This window comes from Perognathus longimembris, chromosome 24, assembly GCF_023159225.1.
Source record: "Perognathus longimembris pacificus isolate PPM17 chromosome 24, ASM2315922v1, whole genome shotgun sequence".
NCBI classification, from domain to species: Eukaryota; Metazoa; Chordata; class Mammalia; order Rodentia; family Heteromyidae; genus Perognathus; species Perognathus longimembris.
In genome coordinates this window covers 21,205,978-21,226,466 of record NC_063184.1, presented here as the reverse complement: position 1 = coordinate 21,226,466, position 20,489 = coordinate 21,205,978, and the positions used below count along the sequence as shown (strand labels likewise).

Sequence of the window (20,489 nt, the reverse complement as noted above, 5' to 3'; positions counted from 1 at the left end):
GTGCTCTAAAAGTAAATGCATTGTTTTTGTTTTGGAAGTTGAATTTACCATAGGAAGAAAGAAACACAGTAACATTATACTAGTCATCTCTGAACAACTGTCACTGTTTCTTAAACCAAACAGCTTTATGTTTTTATGGATATTTTGCTCACAGTGATGAATCTGGAAAGAAAGACTTGAGAATGAAGCAATGGAAAGAGGAATCTGAAGGATAAGAGAAAGCACTGAGAAGGGGAACAGAAGGAAGTAAACCATTTAGAACTCTAAGAGAGGAACGAGTAGGGAAAAGGAGTTGGATGAAACTAAGTGAGAAAAGGAGAGAGCCCTGAAGAATGGAGACATAAGTTTCTTCAGCAGCACTGACAGCAACAATAAATTAACGTTGATTCTTACTATGTGTCAAGAGATGTAATGGGTGTTTTTATTCTATTTTCCTGCTTGCTTCCCACTCCAGTTAATGAATTGCTGCTATTCTCATCTTCCCTAAGGTGGGGTCAGTGCTGGGCTGAGGACACATAGAGAGGATGTAGGCTGAGCTGCATGAAAACCAATGTGTCTATTTTACTCCCTGAGCTGGTGATAAGGCTGGCTCCATGATTCAGCAACCATATCCGGAATTGCCTTGTCAGCTGACATCCATTCACCCCAACAGCCCGCATCAGTGTTTGCTATGCCTCAGACAGAGAGAGGAAAAAAGAGTCTTCTGCAGAAACATGAGATTTTTGTTCTTTCTCTACATCTGAATTGGGTTTGGTGTCTTTGAGTCAAAGCTGTTTATGTTTTATTATTTATTATTCCAAAAGGGCTTAGGCACATATCCCAAACTTTTGTTAGTGATATATGTACATATATACATATGCAAATGTGCATATATCTACATATCCCTTAAGTTTTTGCTTCAAATTATAGAAGACAATTTATTTTAAAGTTCCATATAGTATAGTGAAAAAAGGGTTAATTAGACAATGGAAATAAACCGTAGACCTTTTAGGCTTAAAAACAAATTTACATTAAATTATATCCTTAAAACCCAAGGAAAAGGCTCCAAAGTTGAGGCTAAAAAAGAAAAATCTATGCAGATTCACTATTTAGTGTCACTCGAAGTTATGTTTAAGGTTAATAATTGCTTTTAAAGTCTGATTCAGGTTTTATTCCTGTCCAAATGAGACAGAAATGAACAATATAGGTATTTTAAATCATTTTTGTCAGAGAAAGGAGTTGGGTGTTGTTTCGCATTTATGATCCTAGCCATGTGAACAGGGATAAGTTGGATCCTTTCGCATCTAACAATCCAGTACTTGAACATTTTCCCCCTCTACCCTCTTTTCCCAAGAGTAAGAAGCAGCCTCTGTGATTATTTCTCTCCTTGCTCCTGCCTGCCCTCTGGTGTACATGTTGTAGGATAACAAGCAGTCAACTTTAAGTTAAAAAAAAAGAAAGAAAATAATAAAAGGAGGATAGATCATTAGTATATGACAGAAGATAATCATATCAGTTTTCAGTGAATTTTAAAGTCCTTCGAGGAATTTCTTAGTTAGATTGCATTGTAATCTTCCCTCTCACCATTTCATTTTATTATTCCTTCCTGTCAAGAAACGTACTTTTATACTAACATTTTAATGACTACTCCGGAATCTCATTTTAAAGATATTACTAATCTGCTATTGTGATAAATGTGCACTACGATAAGCAATATTGCAAAGAACCTTCTTCTAGCTAAACTTTATATATCACTCTTTAAAAAAATCACCCTGTAAGAGAATCATGAATCTTTTAAAGTAGTTTCTCCTAGAGCAGCATATTATTTTTTTTTATCATATGAAGATGTTTTGTCTTCTTTATGCATTGCAAAGATTTCAGTTGACAGCTTTCCTAAGCAAAGGGCAAATTCCATGCTTCTGTCATTCATCCCTTACCAACTGTGTATTGGTTCTGACCCAGGCTGGGTCTGAAATATGGTGAATACCCACCACACACGTGCACATCTCCATAACCAATGAACATTTCTTGCTTTATTTTTCACACTTGAAAGAGAAAGGTTTTGATGTGGAAGGGAGCAGGATGTCATATGTTTTCCATACTCCCCTTCTCATCACGTTGTCCCTTGAGGTAGCCCAGGCTGTCAAGTTAGAAGGTTGAGGACCAGATCTACAATGAAAGAATCCTCCACGGCAGGGTGACGGATGGACAGACCTAAGCTCACCACATCTGGATAGTATGTGGAGCTCACAGCAATTCCCTGAACAGACTTTTAACAGATGAGTGGCTTGCCCGACAAGCTACTACAGGAACATGTTTAGCATTATTTTTTTTTTAATTTAACCTAAGGATGAACATCCTGTTGTTTAAAAACAATACAGACTTATTGAGATGTATTGCGTGATTGGATGAAATATTATTTACTTAAAGTAATCCAGGCTTCCTCTAAGGGACTGTGTCTGCACATCATCTGTCTCAAACCACTTGTGGGACATATCCATTCCTTGCTCCTCGGAAACTTACAGAAAATGCATTATAGCGGCAATCCCTTGAGTTGCATAGACTCAAAGGGTTTGTTTTGTTTGTGGTGGTTCTGGGGCTTGAACTCAGGGTCTGGATGCTGTCCCTGAGCTTTCTCACTCAAGGTTAGTGTTCTACCACTTTGAGCCACAGTACCATGTCTGGTTTTCTGGTGGTTTATTAGAGCTAAGTCTCATGCACTTTCCTGCTTGGGCTGGCTTTGAACCTTGATCTTCAAATCTTAGCCTCCTGAGTAGCTAGGGTTATAGACATGAACCACCAGTGCTCAGCCTAAATATAGTTACATTTAATGTATAAAGTACTGCCCTGAAATGTATGATGGGTATTGCCTTATATTAGGCGTGCGCCATTGAGAAGGTTTAATATTTGCCAGAGTTAGAAAAACATGTGTTTGGTGTTTATATCTTTTCCATAGAATCTCATCCTTTGGGTAGAATATGGTAGTAGGCTCTTCTCCGGTGCTTAGCTCCTTTCTTTTTCTTCTTTTCAGTGACGTTCCTTGGTAACATGCTTTTGCGAAGTTCAGGAAAATTAAGCGTGGGCACCAAGAAGGAGGATGGCGAGAGCCCTGCCCCTACCCCTCGTCCGAAGATCTTACGGTGTAAATGCCACCACCATTGCCCTGAAGACTCTGTCAACAACATTTGCAGGTTGGTGACATACGTGATTTGAACCTTTGCTTGGACACAAGCTCCCACAGTTTTGATCGTAAGCTAGTATTTCAAAAAATACACTTTGGGGAACAGTGCCTACCTGCATTCCTCATGAGGGTGGGGAAGCCTTGAGGAAACTAAAGAATCATGCTCTGAGACTGCTTCCTTCCCGCAGGCAGCGGCCATGCTCAAAATCACACCACACAGGCTTTTTGTCAACAAGCAGATCAATTATTTCTTTATAAAGACCCGCTCCTCGTAATCATTCAGCCATGGAAGGTGGTATCTGTATGCGATGCTTTTCGTTTTTAATCATTTCTCATGCTGATGTATTTTGCAAAGACCACCTAAGCTGATGAGAAGGTTAATACACTAGCTCTGGAGGCAACATGATTGTAGAGCTTATGTGAATCCCCTAGAAAGACATTGTCAAATCAACCTCCAAGTTGGGGAATCATGGTTTGATACATATTTTAGAGCATTTTTGAAAATGAACTCCCGTCTGGGGATATGGCCTAGTGGCAAGAGAGCTTGCCTCGTATACATGAGGCCCTGGGTTCGATTCCCCAGCGCCACATATACAGAAAACGGCCAGAGGTGGCGCTGTGGCTCAAGTGGCAGAGTGCTAGCCTTAAGCAAAAGGAAGCCAGGGATGGTGCTCAGGCCCTGAGTCCAAGGCCCAGGACTGGCCAAAAAAAAAAAAAAAAAAAGAAAAAAGAAAATGAACTCCCTCCCCCTCTCTCTCTCTCCCTCCCGCTTGCTCATTTGGCTGGTTAATTAGAAATGGAATCTCACTGACTTTTTTTTTTTTTTTTTGCCTATGTTGGCTTTGAGTTAAGGTCCGTCATGTCTCAGCTTCCTAAGTAGCTAGCTAACAGGTGGGAGCCACTGGCGCCTGGCTTGCGTTTCCTTTGTGACACATCTTTATGCAACTACATCCACTTTGCTGGTCATGATAGAGGCAGTCACTCCCGAAACAGCGAGGATGATAGTGAGTACAGAGCCACAGCCTAAAGAGATGGAGGCGGTGGATAAGGTACTCAGGGAAGTGGGCCTGCTGGGACATAAAATGACATAGAAGCAGGCTCATCACAAAGCAATGGATGGGCGGCTCCATTTTCAGTCTAGACAGAATCTCTGGGCCATCTTTTGGGACTTTATGATCTAGAAGAGAACAGGAAGCTGAGTGGAGTGGTGTTTTGTTTTTGGTTTTCTGGAGTGCTTTTTATAAGCTAGTCTATGATGTAGACTCTAATGGAAAGATTTGTAAAGGGCTCTATCATTCTGGAGTTCAAAGTTTCAGGTCAAACAAGTCTTAGCCAATTGGAGTGTCCCAGGTAGGGTTTCATGCTCATCAATGACCATGTTTAGCTCCTTGGAGAGAATAATCCAACCATGAGTCAACAGTCAGACGTGTGCATTATGATTTGAACCAATTGTGAAATGCCACACATCAATTTAAAGAACAGAAGTACACTTTAGACATTTGGAAATTCTTCACCAGTCCATCCTTACTTGAATAGCTAACACCAAGGCCCACGTCATTGTTGATTTGATCTCTGATGGATACAGAAATCCACACAACTAGAATGCATGGCATTTCCATTGCTCATGTTGAAGAATGTCGTGTAAATGTATGATGAATGAGGACAATGCTAGAGCCCTTTATAAATCTGTAACGGAAAGTCAAGGGCTAAAGCCATTTGTACTTTCTCCCTCAAAGTAATGTCCATTTGCTCAGTACTTCCCGTTGCCTTGTTACCTTATAGTCCTTCATTTTCCTCAGTTCTGCTCCTACAACTGCAAACCATGACTACGTGCCTCAAATGCTGCCAATAACTAAGTAGTAAAGAAATGTTAAAGTTTAGCAACTAAGATTTAATATTCAAATTCTTAAGATTACTCCTTAAATAGTTCTTATGTGAGATTCACTACCTCCACACATATGTGCTGTGTGGTTTTACTGCTCTCACAAATGCAACCTCAGCCTTGAGTGTTTGTATTTTCTGTGCACAATTGAGTCTGACCATGGATGGTTTCGTAGTCTTGCTCATGCCTGTGACAGTCATTTTTGTCCTCATTTTACTACCTCTGCTCCCTATATACCTGTATCCATTTGTCAGTCTTAACTTTTCCTTCTATTTTTTATTAAAAGATAATTTTAACACTCACTTTTATCATTGATTTCTGATGAAGACATCTGTTGCCAGGGCCATTTTCAGCTTGTACAGATAGAGAATTGTGAAATGATAAGGTTTGTATAAATGATATATTGAGATTGCTTCCATGAGGAATTAGATAAGTCTTGGAGTGTCAATTCTTGAAGAGTCACAGGAGCAAAAGGGAAAGCTTTTGTGTTGTGAACCTTTTCTTTTTTTACTCAGTATGCACTAGCACAGGCCTTTTAAGCCTCTTGATCTTGATGAGTTTAGTGGTGTGAGTTTTCAGGCAGGTGATTGTGACCTTGGAGGATTTAAAGCGTGCACATTCTGCTTTGTTTCCATGCCATACCTTGCATGGTACCTGCCACTTTAAGTCACTGTTGTCATGGATGCATTGAGTTTTATGATTTTTTTCCTTCTCACACATGCTGATTTCAAATCATTGCACTGGAGAGGATGGTGGTACCTGCTTGAGGACTTGTTTTAGTTCTAAAAGTTTGCGATTGCAGATTCACTCTTGGTGGATTGTATAGTTTGTCTTGTTTAAAATTATTTCTACTTTGATTTTCTTCCTGGTTCTTTATCTTTTCTGTTTACCACTTTCTATATGGTAAAAAAGGAGAGCGATGGAGCAATAATCTGTATAGAAAACAGAAAGCTAATTTATGCTTTCAGGCAGCAGAAGCTTTCAGGAGCCATCTCAGTGAGGGGCAAGAGTTGGTCAGCTTTGACTCTGGAACACAGCTTTGTTTGTTTTCATTTGCGCTTGCTTGAGAGTTGACAGCTCCCAAGTCATTCTGTATCTGTCCTGCTCATCTCAAGTTAATGTTTTCTTGAAAAGTAGCAGTTCTGTTGAGAATGCTTATAAATCACATTTGCTTTGTTGTTGATAAGGTGGTTTGAGGTGGTTTCTCATTCACCTCCTCCTCTTCCTCCTTCCAATATATGACTGAGATATTATTTTCTTCAGCAATTTATTTGTTCCTTCCTTTTATTTTCAGCTCCTTCTTTGTGAACCATTTTGAGTGAGTATGATGGTCCTGGGACTTGTACTCAGGGCCTAGGGTGCTGTCTCTGAGCTTCTGTGCTCAAGACTAGCACTGTACCATTTGAATGACAGCTCCAATTCAGGTTTTTTTTTGTGTGTGTGTGTGTGTGTGTGTGTGTGTGTGTGTGTGTGTGTGTGTGTGGTGGTTAATTGGAGTTAAGAGTACTATAGACTTTCTTGCCTGGGCTGGTTTGGAACCTCGATCCTCAGATCTCAGCCTCCTGAGTAGCTAGGATTATAGGTTTGGGCCAATGGCACTCAGCCAGTAATTTTTGTTTTTGTTTTTGTTGCCAGTTCTGGGGCATAGGACTGTCCCTGGCTGCTTTTTGCTCAAGGCTAGCACTCTGCCTCTTGAGCCACAGCGCCACTTCCGGCTTTTTTCTATATATGTGGTGCTGAGGAATCAAACCCAGGGCTTCATGTATACGAGGCAAGGCGAACACTTTACTACTAGGCCATATTCCCAGCCCCTCAGCCAGTATTTTTAAAACGTGTGTTTATTTTCCTTGTTGTTTATATTTTCCAGAACAACAGCTTCACCTCTTAATATCTATTCCCTTGGCAAATTTTTTTGTATTTTCTAGAAATCCATCTTCATGTTTCTTCTTCAGGTTTCAATTAAAGGGAGCCCATGGTTGAGGGAAATAAGACTTAGATTTAATACTAACTACTCCAGCCCCTATGAATTCCTAGTGTCAGAAAATTAGAAAAGCTGTTATTCTGAAATGCATCTTGCATTTGATGAGAAATATTAGTTGCACGTGTCATCTAAATATGTATAAAAAGAAATTATAAATTTATAAATTATTGTTTGTGTTGTCTAAATCTACAAAGAACGTTCTATTTATGGCTTTAAAATATTAGTCAATTTAAATAAATTGCCTAAAAAGCCTTAGACTGTTCAGGGTAAATCTTCCCTCTATAATATTCATGCATTTGACCTTCGTCTATCAGCGATTTATCACGGGCCCTTCCTAGCTCTTCATTCGAATGTTTGAACTTTGCTCCGCTAGTTCTTATAAACGAAGGCCTGTTGGATCACTTGAGCCTTACAAACCAAATAAACAATTCTAAGGATATTGATATTAACTGGAGGGCTAATGTATAGCAGAACACTGAGTGCTCCAAGAGCATTAATGCAAATAGACACGCCACAAATCATGGCCAATGCCATTCTCACGGCTCTCTTCCCATGACCTTTGAGGACTGCATTGTCCCATCCACCACCCCTCGCATGCATATGGATGAGGAAGCGTGCTTGATGACTTCTGCTGGGCGTCTGCCCACATTCATCACCCAAACACGAGAAGCCCTGATGGCTGTTTACACATAGTTCCTCATATACCAGCTTGAGCTTTCCATTTTAGGCCTGGGATAGCGGAAAACAAGTGGAAAGAAAGTAAGAGGACCATGATGTATGGTCTGATTCTGAAGACTATTGATTTTCAACCTATGTGAGACAATTACTCTCTCATTTCCTTGCCTTTTCTTGGTTGTTTGACAGAAAAAGTGAACTTTATTGCAAACTAGGGTACATTGAACAGGTACTTACACTTAGCTCTATCTCTACCCCAGACTGTTTACAATAAACATTAATTTTTCTGTGTTAGTCTAGTTCAGAAGCAGGGGCACCAAGTGTCAGAATCTTCACTGCCTTCGTTTACCTTGCTGATCCAGGTTCTGCCTGTGTTTATGCCTTAGTCAGAGAGGAGTGTGTTTTCCACCTCAGAATCCAGAACAGCCTCACCTTCACCTGTGTGGTTTCCCTTCCTTCTTCCTGCCTGCTTTCTTCTTTCCCTCCCTCCCTTCTTCTTTCCTCCCTTTATCTCCCCTCTCTACCTCCTTTCCCCTCCTTCCCCCTCCTTCTTTCTCCCTCTCCTCCCTCTTTGTCTCCTTCCCCCTCCCCTTTCTCCTTTCTCTTCTCTCCTCCTTCCACCTCTTCTCTGTACAACTCAGGAAATTCCTCAACAGTGCTGAGCCTTGGTTTCCATACGTAGAAGATAATGATAGAGCCACTTTTGTCAAAGATGTTTGTGTTTTTCTGGGAAAATGGTATCTGTGAAGGGCTCTGGTAAGTTCCCTAAATGGGCTCCAGTTAGTTCTGTAAATGGTACATATAGTAATAGTAATTAGTGATAAATGCAAATGTTGGATCCTTCTTTCTAGGTGAGGAAGGTTTCTAGGTAAAGAATATGTTACCAAATATCTGTCGAAATTAAACCCACTTTCATGAAAGGAGGTGTTGACATTGTCTTCATACTTGGTGACCTGTGTTGGTCATTGCCATTTTGCCTTGTTGTTGAGGACACGGCGATGCACACCTCTCATTTTACTTTTCCTAGACACGAATCCTCTCCCCTCCCTGCCTACCCTTCCTCCTCCCTCATGTGCTTTGCTCTTTTGGTCTTCAGCACAGATGGGTATTGTTTCACAATGATCGAGGAAGATGATTCTGGAATGCCTGTGGTCACTTCTGGATGTCTAGGACTCGAAGGGTCAGATTTTCAATGTCGGGTAAGGAAAAATCACTTGGTTGTATTTAGTAACCTTGCATTGGCTAGTAAACATTTGCCCAAGATTAAAATAGTTTATCATAGCTAGCCTATTCTTAGTAACTTAGAAGATAACTGAAAAAGCTCCTTGGATAAATTCTCCCTTCATTTTGAAACCAATGTTCTTTTGATTTTGCTATTAACTGCTTGCTTTGTATCCCGTTTGGTCATCCTCTTCAAAGTCCAGTTGACTTAAACTTGGTCAAAGTTCATTGACTCATTTTAGGATTAGCTAGCTAGCCAAACTACATTTTAGCTTATCTTGGCTTCCCTGCATTAAGACAAGATTCCTTCCCCAGTCTATTTCTCGAATCCTGATTCTCATTAGCCTACAGGTAGTTCTGTTGGAACACAAACATTGCACTGGGATCAAACAAGATTATTGAAAATCAGTTCCCTGATAGCAAATAACATTTTTTACATGCTGGTGTAAAACCAGTAGAGCTTTGAATCAGTTCTCCATTGATAATTTATGTTTTTGATGATATGGCATTGACATTTGAAGGAAACCTAGGGATAACCTGTTTGGGTTCAATTTTAGGACACACCAATTCCTCATCAAAGAAGGTCGATAGAGTGCTGTACAGAGAAGAATGAATGTAACAAAGACCTTCACCCCACACTGCCTCCACTAAAAACCAGAGGTAAGGGCAGAGAGGACTAGCTAGGACTTGGTGAAAATCAATGCTTGCCTCCTCCTCTCCTTTCCAAACAAATCTCCCTGTAATATTTTCCTTGCTGCCTCAGAGGCGGGTGATAGGGTGAATTCAAAGACCTGGAAAAAATTGTTCTAAGATTTTACTTCTATGAAATTTGCTCGCTAGGTATCCCCCTTCCCTTCTCCAAACTGTAATTCCTGCAAGTGATAGGAGAGAAAGCACTTTATACTCATCCCTAAAAGTTATTCTATGTGGTGTGTGTGTGTGCCACTCTTTTTTGTGCATTGTGGGGCACCTGGGCTGTGTTGGTAATTTGGCTATTGAGAATTGTGCTGTGCTGCAATGAATATGGCTGTGAGATACTTTTGTTATATCCAAATGAGTAATTCTGATAAATTCACAATGGTGGTTTTTACTAGATCTTAGAGTAGCTTTCTGTTTAGGATTTGTTGTTGATGTGCCAGTCCTGGGGCTTGAACTCAGGCACTGAGCACTGTTTCTGAGCTTTATGGCTCAAGGCTAGCACTCTGCCACTTGAGTCACTTGAGTCCATTTCCTGCTTTTTGGTGATTAATTAGAGGTAAGCATCTCACAGACTTTGCTGCCTGAACTGGCTTTGAACTACAATCCTTAGATTTCAGCCTCCTGAGTAAGTAGCTAGGATTATAGGCATGCTTCACTTGTACCTATCTTAGGTTTAGTTTTTTGAGAAATCTTCATATTGATTTAATGAATTAAGTTTTTCAAACAACAAAATGAATATCAGGAAGCTGAAACAAGACTGTAAGTGAGGGGTAGGGTTACTAGATAAGTGGTGATAAATGAAAAAGGAAATGGGACCAATGCAGATACAGGAAGTGAGAAATTTAATCATGGGAGAGAGGGATATATTAGGAGAATGGTCAAGAAGGGAAAATGATCAAGAAGCACTGGACACATAGACACATAAAATTGTAACAACCTTGTATAATCTTTTGAAGTTCAGAAAAAAAATCCACTACCATGTGACTACATGCATGTTTCAAAAAGTCAATGATCATTTAAAGAATTAAATAAAAGATCATTTGCTCTATGACATTAGTTTTATCTATGCCAAATAGCTGATTTTACTGAAATGGAATCCCAACATGTAGATAAAATGAGGAAAATGTCTAGAAGTTTTCATTTTGAAGCTCACACATGCAAATGTTACTTTTGAGAAAAGACAGAGTGCTTTCCCCAAAGACACTCCAAGATTTGCAGTTGGTGCAGATCCATCAGCCCTACATGTTGTGCACACAGTGTAAAATAATCCTCATCACTGATTTTATTTCTTGAGAAGAGAAAAAAATCCCAATAAAATATGATGGAATTTCACTACTGTGATGATATGTCATAGAAGGTTTTTTTTTTGCTATAGTGTAGAAAACTATACAAGATGAATTCATATGAAAAAAAGACTCATAGTATTTAAAAAAATAAAACAGTTTTGCAAGCAATGGGCTAAATGTTAGAGATGCAGACGCAGATAAGGAAAATTCTCCCTTTAAAGGAGGCTGCTGGAGGGTGTGCAAAAGAAACATGGAAATGATGAACCTGAATTTGGCCTCGAGTCTCTCATTGTATATTAAGACATAAGAGAAGGAGTGGCTGGCTCTGCCCAGCCTGGCACAGTGTCAGAACAAGCCCCATAGAAGTGGCACTTGAACAGAAATTTGCTAAGCAGGTGAGGCAGGCTAGATAAATGGAGGAAAGTTTAAAAATTAAGATGAGCTGGGTGCCAATGGCTCTAGCACTGACAGTATCACCCCTTCCTTCACTTCCCCCTGTTCCTTCGGTCCCTATCCATAAGTTGCCTAGCTGCTTTTCATCATGGCGGCTACTGAGAACCATGACTGCATTGGTTCACCCTTTGTCCCTCCATTTGTGCATCCTTCCTTCCTTCCCTCAAAAGACAGATAAAAGAACAAAAACCATAAAGCAAAAGCAAACAACACCATCTTCACCAACCCAGCTTTTTTGCTTTTTTCAGCTGGCGACTCTCCCTTGCCTGTCAGAGTGATCCAAACTCTGTTGGGAAGTTCTCTGTTCCACTTCCCTGACCAGTTGACATAACAGCCCAGGTAGAAATTGGCCCAGAGAGAAAGCTTCCCGCTTGCTCTCTCCTTGTTTTCTCCATAGAAAATGCTGGCTTTCTCCAGACTCCAGCAGTGCCTTGAATGTTTACATTGTTAATGTTCTGAACAGAAGTAATAGGAGATGAAGACATGACCAATTGACCAACAGAAACAGGGTTTATTTATAAACATCACCTTAGCTATGAGGGAATCCAGGGAGGTAGAATGCAGGGAATAGCATCTTGCAGCAAGAAATAAAAAATGGGGAGGTAATAAGTGCTTGTTGGTAAAGAATGAATTCCCACTATCCTTTGTGGTCTCACAAATCCGAACTGCAAAGTCATACTTTCATTAGCTTTAAAATGTGGAACTATCTGGCAAAGCTCAGTGGTCTAAACCTGTAATCCCAGTTAGCTACTTAGGAGGTTAAGATGGATTGGGAGAATCACAGTTCAATACTAGCCTGCACAAGTCAGCAAGACCATCACTAGGCAGGGTGTCATGATGTGCTTCTGTAATCCCAACAGTTCTGGAGGTATAGGTAAGGGGGTCATGATCTGAGGTTGGCCTTTGGCAAAGATGTGAATCCTATCGAGAAAAAAAAAAGGGGGCGGGGTATCAGTATGCATTATGTGATAGAGTACTTGCCTAGCAAGTGCTTCTGATTTGTCAAGAGCTGGGGTTAAGATCAAATGAATTTTATGTAATGCTTTGTTTAAAAGTATCCCACATTTTTTCACACTCTTTTTTTTGGCCAGTCCTGGGCCCTGGACTTAGGGCCTGAGCACTGTCCCTGGCTTCTTCCCGCTCAAGGCTAGCACTCTGCCACCTGAGCCACAGCGCCCCTTCTGTCCGTTTTCCATATATGTGGTGCTGGGAATCGAACCCAGAGCTTCATGTGTAGGAGGCAAGCACTCTTGCCACTAGGCCATATTCCCAGCCCCTTTTTCGCACTCTTTTAAAACATGATTGCATTTGTGAAAAATTAAGGTCTGCATATTGAAGGATATCTTTGCTTGAAGTTATATTACCCGTATATTCTTCTTCTGGCCACCTTTGAAGGGTTCTTTGTGCGTATCATGAGGTGACTGTACTTGTGTACCAGGAGGATAGATGGTTTTATCCAAATTTGTGATACATAGTGTTCCAGAAACCTCACGGACAAAACAACTTTCAACTGAATCTAGAATAAAGATGAGCCACTGATGTATATTTTAAATGTGTGAGATTTTTCTCCTAGATTTATTGAATGTCAAACTCAATCTTTCCAGAAAAGAAAGCTGTGCTGTGGCAATCGGTTGTCCACATGAATAAATGATTCATCCTATGCAAGCTTTCTGTTTTGAGTATATTTGTGTCTTCTCATCATGAGTGTGCTCAAAAGTTTTGGTGTTCTGTGTTTTTTCTGCATCTCCTGTTTTATACTTTGCAAGAATTTGCAGGGGAGAAGAGTTAACTGCTAATTTTTAAGTAAAAATACTGGACACTCATGGTTTTCTCTCTCCATTTTAGATTTTGTTGATGGACCCATACACCACAAGGCCTTACTTATATCTGTGACTGTCTGTAGTCTGCTCTTGGTCCTTATTATTTTATTCTGTTACTTCAGGTAAGTTTCCTACACGTAGAGATGCAACTTTGCATTTATCACATAGTTATTATATTCTACCACTCTTGTGTGTTGATTTGTGTGTGGGGGGCGGGGTCAGGGTTTTCTTTGGCCTAATTAGATCTTAAGTTTAACTGTGAATATTGATTACTGTTGACACACTACTTAAAGATAACAAAAAATAAATTAATAAAGTTTTAAATAGAGATTAGTCTCTCTTCTGCTTAACACTCAAAACTATGCAGAAAAGAATTTCTTACCTAAGGAAAGGAGGGTAGTTGGGGAATTCAAGCCTAGTCACTACTTGAGTTTGATTTTTAAAAATTTATATTTACTTTTTTAAACTGAGGGCCCCACACTTACTCAGCTTTCTTTTTTTATTTTCCTCTCTCTATAGCTTTCTTGTTAGGCTGGCCCTTTACCACTTGAGAAGCATCTCTGGCCTGAATTTTTGTTGGTTATTTTGGAGATAGAGCCTCTAGACTCAAGGCAATTCTCAAACATCTTCCTATATATCTAGGCTTGAACCACTGCCTTGGGGCTTAAAGTTTTGTTTTAAGCAAATGAATTACCATATGTAGTTTTGAGTGGTCCTAGTAATTCCTTATTTCCTAAGCTAAGAAATTTAGTATTACAGATTTGAGGCTTTGTTTGTAGACTAAATATTAAAATAAGTTATGATATTAGCAGTTTCAGTTATCAAAAATAAAACCTGTTTCCAAGTTTGTGAAATATAATATCTTTATATCTTTGCCTTCTAAGAAGTTCAGTATTCATTTGTGATACTTCACAGATGGATCAACTAATCAAATAAGATCTTATTAACTGAAAGTTTATATTTTTCTCTTTTGTACTGGTCCTGGGGCTTGAACTCAGGACCTGGACACTGTCTCTGAGCTATTGTGCCCAATGCTAACACTCCACCACTTGTGCCACAGCTCTACTTACAGCTGTGTGTGTGAGAGTGTGGTTAGTTGGCAGCAAGAAGCTCACACTCACAGACTTTCCTGTCCTGGCTGACTTTGAACCATGAGTCTCAGATCTTACCTCCTGAGGAGCTAGGATTACAAGAGAGAGCCACTTGAGCGACTTTGTAATTAACTGAAAGGTTTAAAGTTTAATTCCATGCCATTTGTATTTGTTATCACTTTGTATGTTACCTTATATTGCAGTTAGTTGTCATGATTTTTGTAAATGAAAAATTTTAATTAATTAGGGACCTGAAAGGAAAAGATTTTAGAGAAGTATTGGAATTCTTTGGAAGTATTACGTTTTCTCAAAAGACATAAAGCAGAACATTTATAAATAGCTGAGCAAAGAAAATGTGACAAATTTAAAAAGTCAGCGAGTAGGAAAAATATAATCTATATTTGACACAACAACCAAGTATAACAAATAGCAAGCATTTGACCGTTTGTGACCGCTCTTTATCTTCAGTCCACCATTGCATTTAAGTTTGTCAATTACCTCCCCTTGTCCAACCTTTAGGTATAAAAGACAAGAAGCCAGACCAAGGTACAGCATTGGGTTGGAGCAAGATGAGACCTACATTCCCCCGGGAGAATCCCTGAGAGACTTGATCCAGCAGTCTCAGAGCTCGGGAAGCGGGTCCGGCCTCCCTCTGCTGGTAGGACACGACCATAGCCCCAGTTGGAGGGAAATGTCTTCTGAAAGGAAATGTCAGCAAACACAGGGTTTCATTTTACTGAAACAGATCGGGCTCAGGAGGAAGAGCAAGCTGTGGGAAGGAGGTGGACACCGGATCTTAGGCACAGGCCTTCCTGATAACATTTTGACATTAGGGAGGCTAAGCTGATTGTTTTTTAATGTGAGTGTCTGGTTACAGCCTGGACCCTCAGACATCCTGATGAAGAGCAGATTAGAAAACATTAAGCGGGGGACCATCTTCCCTCTGTTTTCAGTGTGGATAGCATTACTGCACTTTGGCCTGGCTTTTGACGGCAAAAAGTATTGCATTCATCCAGGATCTGAGAACTTGGACGAAGGAAGACGTCTACATTTCAGCCGCAGTGTTAGGTTTCAGGTTGAAGGCTGACCTTTTCCATTCAGAGAGGTTTAATGTTCTGCTTGCCCACCTTGATGGCAGTGCGTGCCATATACAAGGCATTGACTTCAGTGAAAAAGCTACTTGCTGCTTTTGGGGGACCATCAAGTGAGACTGTTGGAGTGCTATATGGTAATAATTGTAATGAAAATTATTTTCCTTAATAAATCTTAGGATTAGTTTTCCTTGTCTTCATCACTTTCAACATCTTCTTTGTTGATATCTTCTCTATTGGTTTTGAGACCACGTTGTTTGTTTTTTGCAAAGAACTTAAGCAGCTGTTTTTTGTTTTTGTTTTTTTTTGGCCAGTCCTGGCCCTTGGACTCAGGGCCTGAGCACTGTCCCTGGCTTCTTTTTTGCTCAAGGCTAGCACTCTGCCACTTGAGCCACAGCGCCACTTCTGGCCGTTTTCTGTATATGTGGTGCTGGGGAATTGAACCCAGGGCCTCATGTACACGAGGGCAAGCACTCTTGCCACTAGGCCATATCCCCAGCCCATAAGCAGCTGTTTTAATCAGTCTGATTAAAATAATGGTGCTTCAGGTTAAAAGAAAAACAACTTCTGTAATGATCGAACAGCTTGGGTTCTTTAGTTTTATAACTTAATATGCTACAAATACCATTATTGTATTTGTGAATAGGTAACATTACACTTTATATTTACAGAAAAATACATAGGAAGCTTCCATTTGGCTTTAATGTATTCAGTATTCCTGATATTAGAATTAATACAGATGCATTCCACTTCTGTTTTCTCCTTTTAACTCATCTTATTACACGGGCATTTCCTGCCTAAAATCACAGATCTTTCTATGTTACTTTTGTAGATGTAATATTTTAACACCCCCGCTCTAATATTTTCCTTTATTTTTTTTTCCTTAGCAACAATTAGTTATACGAGGGAGTTTTATTTTGACATGTCCATGTATACCTGCAATGTACCTTGACCAGACCCACCCTCCATCATTCTTCCCTATCCCCTGGCCTTTCCCAAATTAATTTCCAAAAGCTCCATTGTTCCATTTTCACACCTGTTTGGGGCCATAGTCACCTTCCTTTACCCTCCCTATTATTTCATTTTCACACATAGAGGTGACCATATTCCTCACCCTTCCTTTACCCACCCTCTTCATCTTGCTAACTTGCAGTTTCCTTAAAAAGGACATCATTGTTTATAGGAGCGTTGCCATGGTATTTCATATTTACACACACATAAGGTCTTCTTATCTTGAAATACTTAACCTATTCGCTCCTCCTACCCCCTCCCATTTCTGGAGCTCTAGCATCACCTTGGGAGTCAAAAACAACCTATGCTAGGATCTTTATGTAATCTCTTCATGGAACATTCCTTCAATATAAGACATTCATGTTTTACCTCCAGCAACTTCCCAACCATCTTAGACTGAAGTGATTTATTTACCTTCTGTCTCACACTTGCCTTTGGGCTTATTATTTAACCTGTACGGTTAAATAATATTATCATTGGTGCTAATGTAGCTGTGTCTTTGTTGGTTTGTGTCCTCTTTGGGGCTAGAGAGAATATTTACTTTGTATCCCCAGTTAGTGGGTCCAAGTCAGTCAATAAGTGATTCTGTCATTTTTTTTTTTTTTTGCCAGTCCTCAGGGCCTGAGCACTGTCCCTGGCTTCTTTTTGCTCAAGGTTAGCACTCTGCCACTTGAGCCACAGTGCCACTTCTGGCTGTTTTCTGTATATGTGGTGCTGGGGAATTGAACTCAGGGCCTCATGTATACGAGGCAAGCACTCTTGCCACTAGGCCATATCCCCAGCCCCTGTCATTTGTTTTAAGAAGCTTTCAGCCCTTAGTTTTATTACATGTAAGAATGCTATGTTTCTATAGGGTTGATACCACTGAATAACATTGGCTTCTGTGTTAGCTTTGCAGTGCTGTGACAAAACACCTGAGAAAAATCACTTCAGAAGAGGAAAGGTTTATTTTGGCTTGTAGTTTCCAAGGTCAGTTGGCCCCACGGCTATGGGCCTGAGTTTGGAACCTGTGTTGGAAGAGGCTACTCACCTTATGGCAATAAGGAAGCAGACAAACAAAGAATGCGAGGATCAAATATATTTTCCCAAAAAGCACGTCTTGTGAGCTCTTTCTCCAGTTAGGCTTCACTTCCTAGCTTCCACCAGCTCCAACAAACTATGAATCCACCCTTGGATTAATCTATCACACAGCCTCATGGTTAGTCACTTCCTCCAAAGCCCAGTAGCTGACCACACGCCTGTCACGCATACCCTCGCTTCTTATCAGAATGTGGCTCCATGATCACGTCATAGCAGATCAGTGATTCTTGTGCTCTTTCATCCTTCTATTAGAAAAAAAGCAGTCTTCTCTTATTCTAGAGGCCATCTTTCTGTGACTAGTGTCACTAATGGATGTGGCAACTGGTTCTTGAATTGTGAAAATCATCTCCTATGGTAAAACAGAACCAAGCCTAGCTGGTAGAAGTGTATGGTACTCAAATAACCTCCTTCCCAAAGCCAAGTCCTTATCCTTATGCTCTATTATGTTGGGTGGCAGAGGGGGATAGAAGGCATCTGTCTATGAGATGAGATCATTCTGGATTGTCTAGTTTGGCTTAGTGAAATTGCATGGTCTTTAAAAATACAAGACCTAAGAAACATTTCCAGTTTTTACTTGATTAACAACACAAAACACTTGCCAATTTTTTCATATGATTTTACTAGTTTTACTTTTTGTTTTTGCATTTCCTTTCTCTTCCTTCCTTCCTTTGTTTCCTTCCTTTCCTCCCTCTCTCCCTCCCTCCCTCCATCTTTCCCTCCCTCACTCCCTCCCTTTTGTGTTTTATGTTGGTGCTAGGACCTGAACATAGGACCTCACACAAACCAGGCTTGATCTCAGCCCCATTTGATTGGTGACAAGGTCTCACTGTGTAGCTGACTACAAATTCCATATCTGCCCTGCATCCTATCATCCCTGGAGTTACAAGTGTGTACTACCTAGCTCCCCTGTGCTAACAACTTCTTTATGTCTATAAATTCTATAAATCACCACAGATATTAGCCCCTGATTTATAGAAACACTGACAAAAGTATAGAAGGGGTAAATATCATATATGCAGAAACATTTAGTCTTGACACTATTTAACTCAGATTTTTTTCTTTGCTGCATGCTATAATTCTTCATAGCTACTTTAAAACTTACTGAATGACTTTTTAGCATAACTCTCTTACTAGTGTTTCTCTGTAATTGGTTGTTTAGCCTGTTTGTTTTGTACTTTTTATTGTGGTGACTATTGTACTTCAGAAATACAACTTTCAATAATGTCTTTATGTTCATTTTCTATTTGATCTTCTATATCTTAAACATTCCATTTAGTTACTGGTATTTCATATCTGACAATTACAATATGTAATCTGACATTATTAAATTTTCATGGGTTATTGCTGTTAATTTTCAATTATATTCATCATTTACATTTATTTTAAGGAATTTATTCTATAAAATATTTCTCATCTTCTATTTTCTTTGCTCTCTTCCTTCCCTTCCCACCATCTTGCAGATTTTTCTATTTTGTGTGTGTGTGTGTGTGTGTGTGTGTGTGTGTGTGTGTGTGTGCGCCAAACAATGCATTACAGTTTCTTCCTTATATTTCATCTGGGATTAAACTGTCCGTGGGCTAGGGTTTTTTTGTTGTTGTTTTTTTGCTTACTCATAGATGTAGAACCACTTCATCAAGGTCAGATTTGTCTTTTATTTTGCTGGAAGTCATAGCATGGTAGCAGCCAAGGGTAAATTCAGTACTATTTGGAAGTCACAGCTTAATGCCGAAGTCCTGGAATAGATTCCTTTAGTTTCAGAGTAGTTGAGTTTTAGACTCTGAATCCTATTGATTGTTTTGTTTTCTGCCCAGACACCAACTTGGCTTTTGTATTTACTTAACATGTTTGGTTCCTTACTTTGGCTCTCTCGCTTCCACTTTCTCCTTCCCTCCCTCCCTACTTTCCTCTCTCTCTCTTTTGCTTTTTTCCTGCTTTGACCTTTTCTGTATTTCATTATGTGCCTCGCAGTGTGTCATATTTCATTTTGTTTTAATGTTTCTCTGATTAGTAAAACATTACTGTGGACATGCAGGAATTCTGTTCTGTCTGGACCATACAGTTTTTCTTTACAAAACTTGCGAGAGGTAAAATGAAGTGTGTGATAAGTTAGAAGCAATATTTTGGTCATTCAGAATCCACAACCAATCTCAAAAATGTATAGAAGAGAACGTTAATAAATAAAGACCAATAACTCATCCATACAGCAATAAATAAATAAAATAAAGAACCTAATGCTTTTACAAGCAGTAATTCTTTCTTGTGTGGAGGGAAAAATAAATTAAGCTAATCTGTAATGCTGTAAAAACAGTAACAGAGTGGGTTTTGGATTTAATAGGTCCAAAGGACAATAGCTAAGCAGATTCAGATGGTGAAACAGATTGGAAAAGGTCGCTACGGAGAAGTGTGGATGGGAAAGTGGCGTGGCGAAAAGGTAGCTGTGAAAGTGTTCTTCACCACAGAGGAGGCCAGCTGGTTTCGAGAGACAGAAATATACCAGACAGTGCTGATGAGGCACGAGAACATTCTGGGTGAGTGAAAATCTGTGCAGCAATGTTCAAGGGGTCCTAGTTTCCCCCTATCCTTTACATCTGCATAGCAGTTTATCTGTCTGGACCCATTAGGAAGCTGATAGTTTCTTCTCGTCATGAACCCACGAACCCACCCTGTGGTCCTGGCCCAGGCACTACTAGGAATGGGGGAGAGGCTGGAAATGGAACAGTCAACCAACAGTTTTGTTTGTTTGTTTTTCCTTCACTAATGGGAAATGCAAAAGTAGTAGTAGAATTTCTTAGGGATTTGGAGAGGCCTATTTTTGTTAAAGAGTTAGGAAACGTTTATGCCTGCAGGCGTTTTATCTGCAGGGTTTTTTTACGTCAGAGGTTTATACTGAGAATCAATTCACTTTTCCTTTGCAGAGGCTAGATGGGGTCTGTCTGGATTTCTAGTAGAAGGCACAGAAGCCAACCCTTCTTGACCCAAGGGATGGTTTTGTGAACAATATCTTATATGTCACTGTAATAGCACAAAGGAATTGAAATA

General features: G+C 39.9%; 1 protein-coding gene across 9 annotated transcripts in view; it reads left to right on the top strand.

Moving 5' to 3' along the window:
* The window catches only part of Bmpr1b (bone morphogenetic protein receptor type 1B), a 277,367-nt gene that overhangs the window by 240,851 nt on the left and 16,027 nt on the right, over positions 1-20,489 (top strand). For 7 of the 9 annotated variants that reach the window (XM_048333724.1, XM_048333728.1, XM_048333725.1 and 4 more), the window contains 6 exons: positions 3,011-3,170; positions 8,795-8,897; positions 9,477-9,579; positions 13,203-13,299; positions 14,788-14,926; positions 19,786-19,978. In XM_048333724.1, the coding sequence (XP_048189681.1) occupies positions 3,028-3,170; positions 8,795-8,897; positions 9,477-9,579; positions 13,203-13,299; positions 14,788-14,926; positions 19,786-19,978 (778 nt within the window). In that variant the 5' untranslated portion in view covers positions 3,011-3,027. The remainder of the gene's footprint in view (positions 1-3,010; positions 3,171-8,794; positions 8,898-9,476; positions 9,580-13,202; positions 13,300-14,787; positions 14,927-19,785; positions 19,979-20,489) is intronic. The other 2 variants (XM_048333730.1, XM_048333729.1) reach the window with 1 other exon arrangement.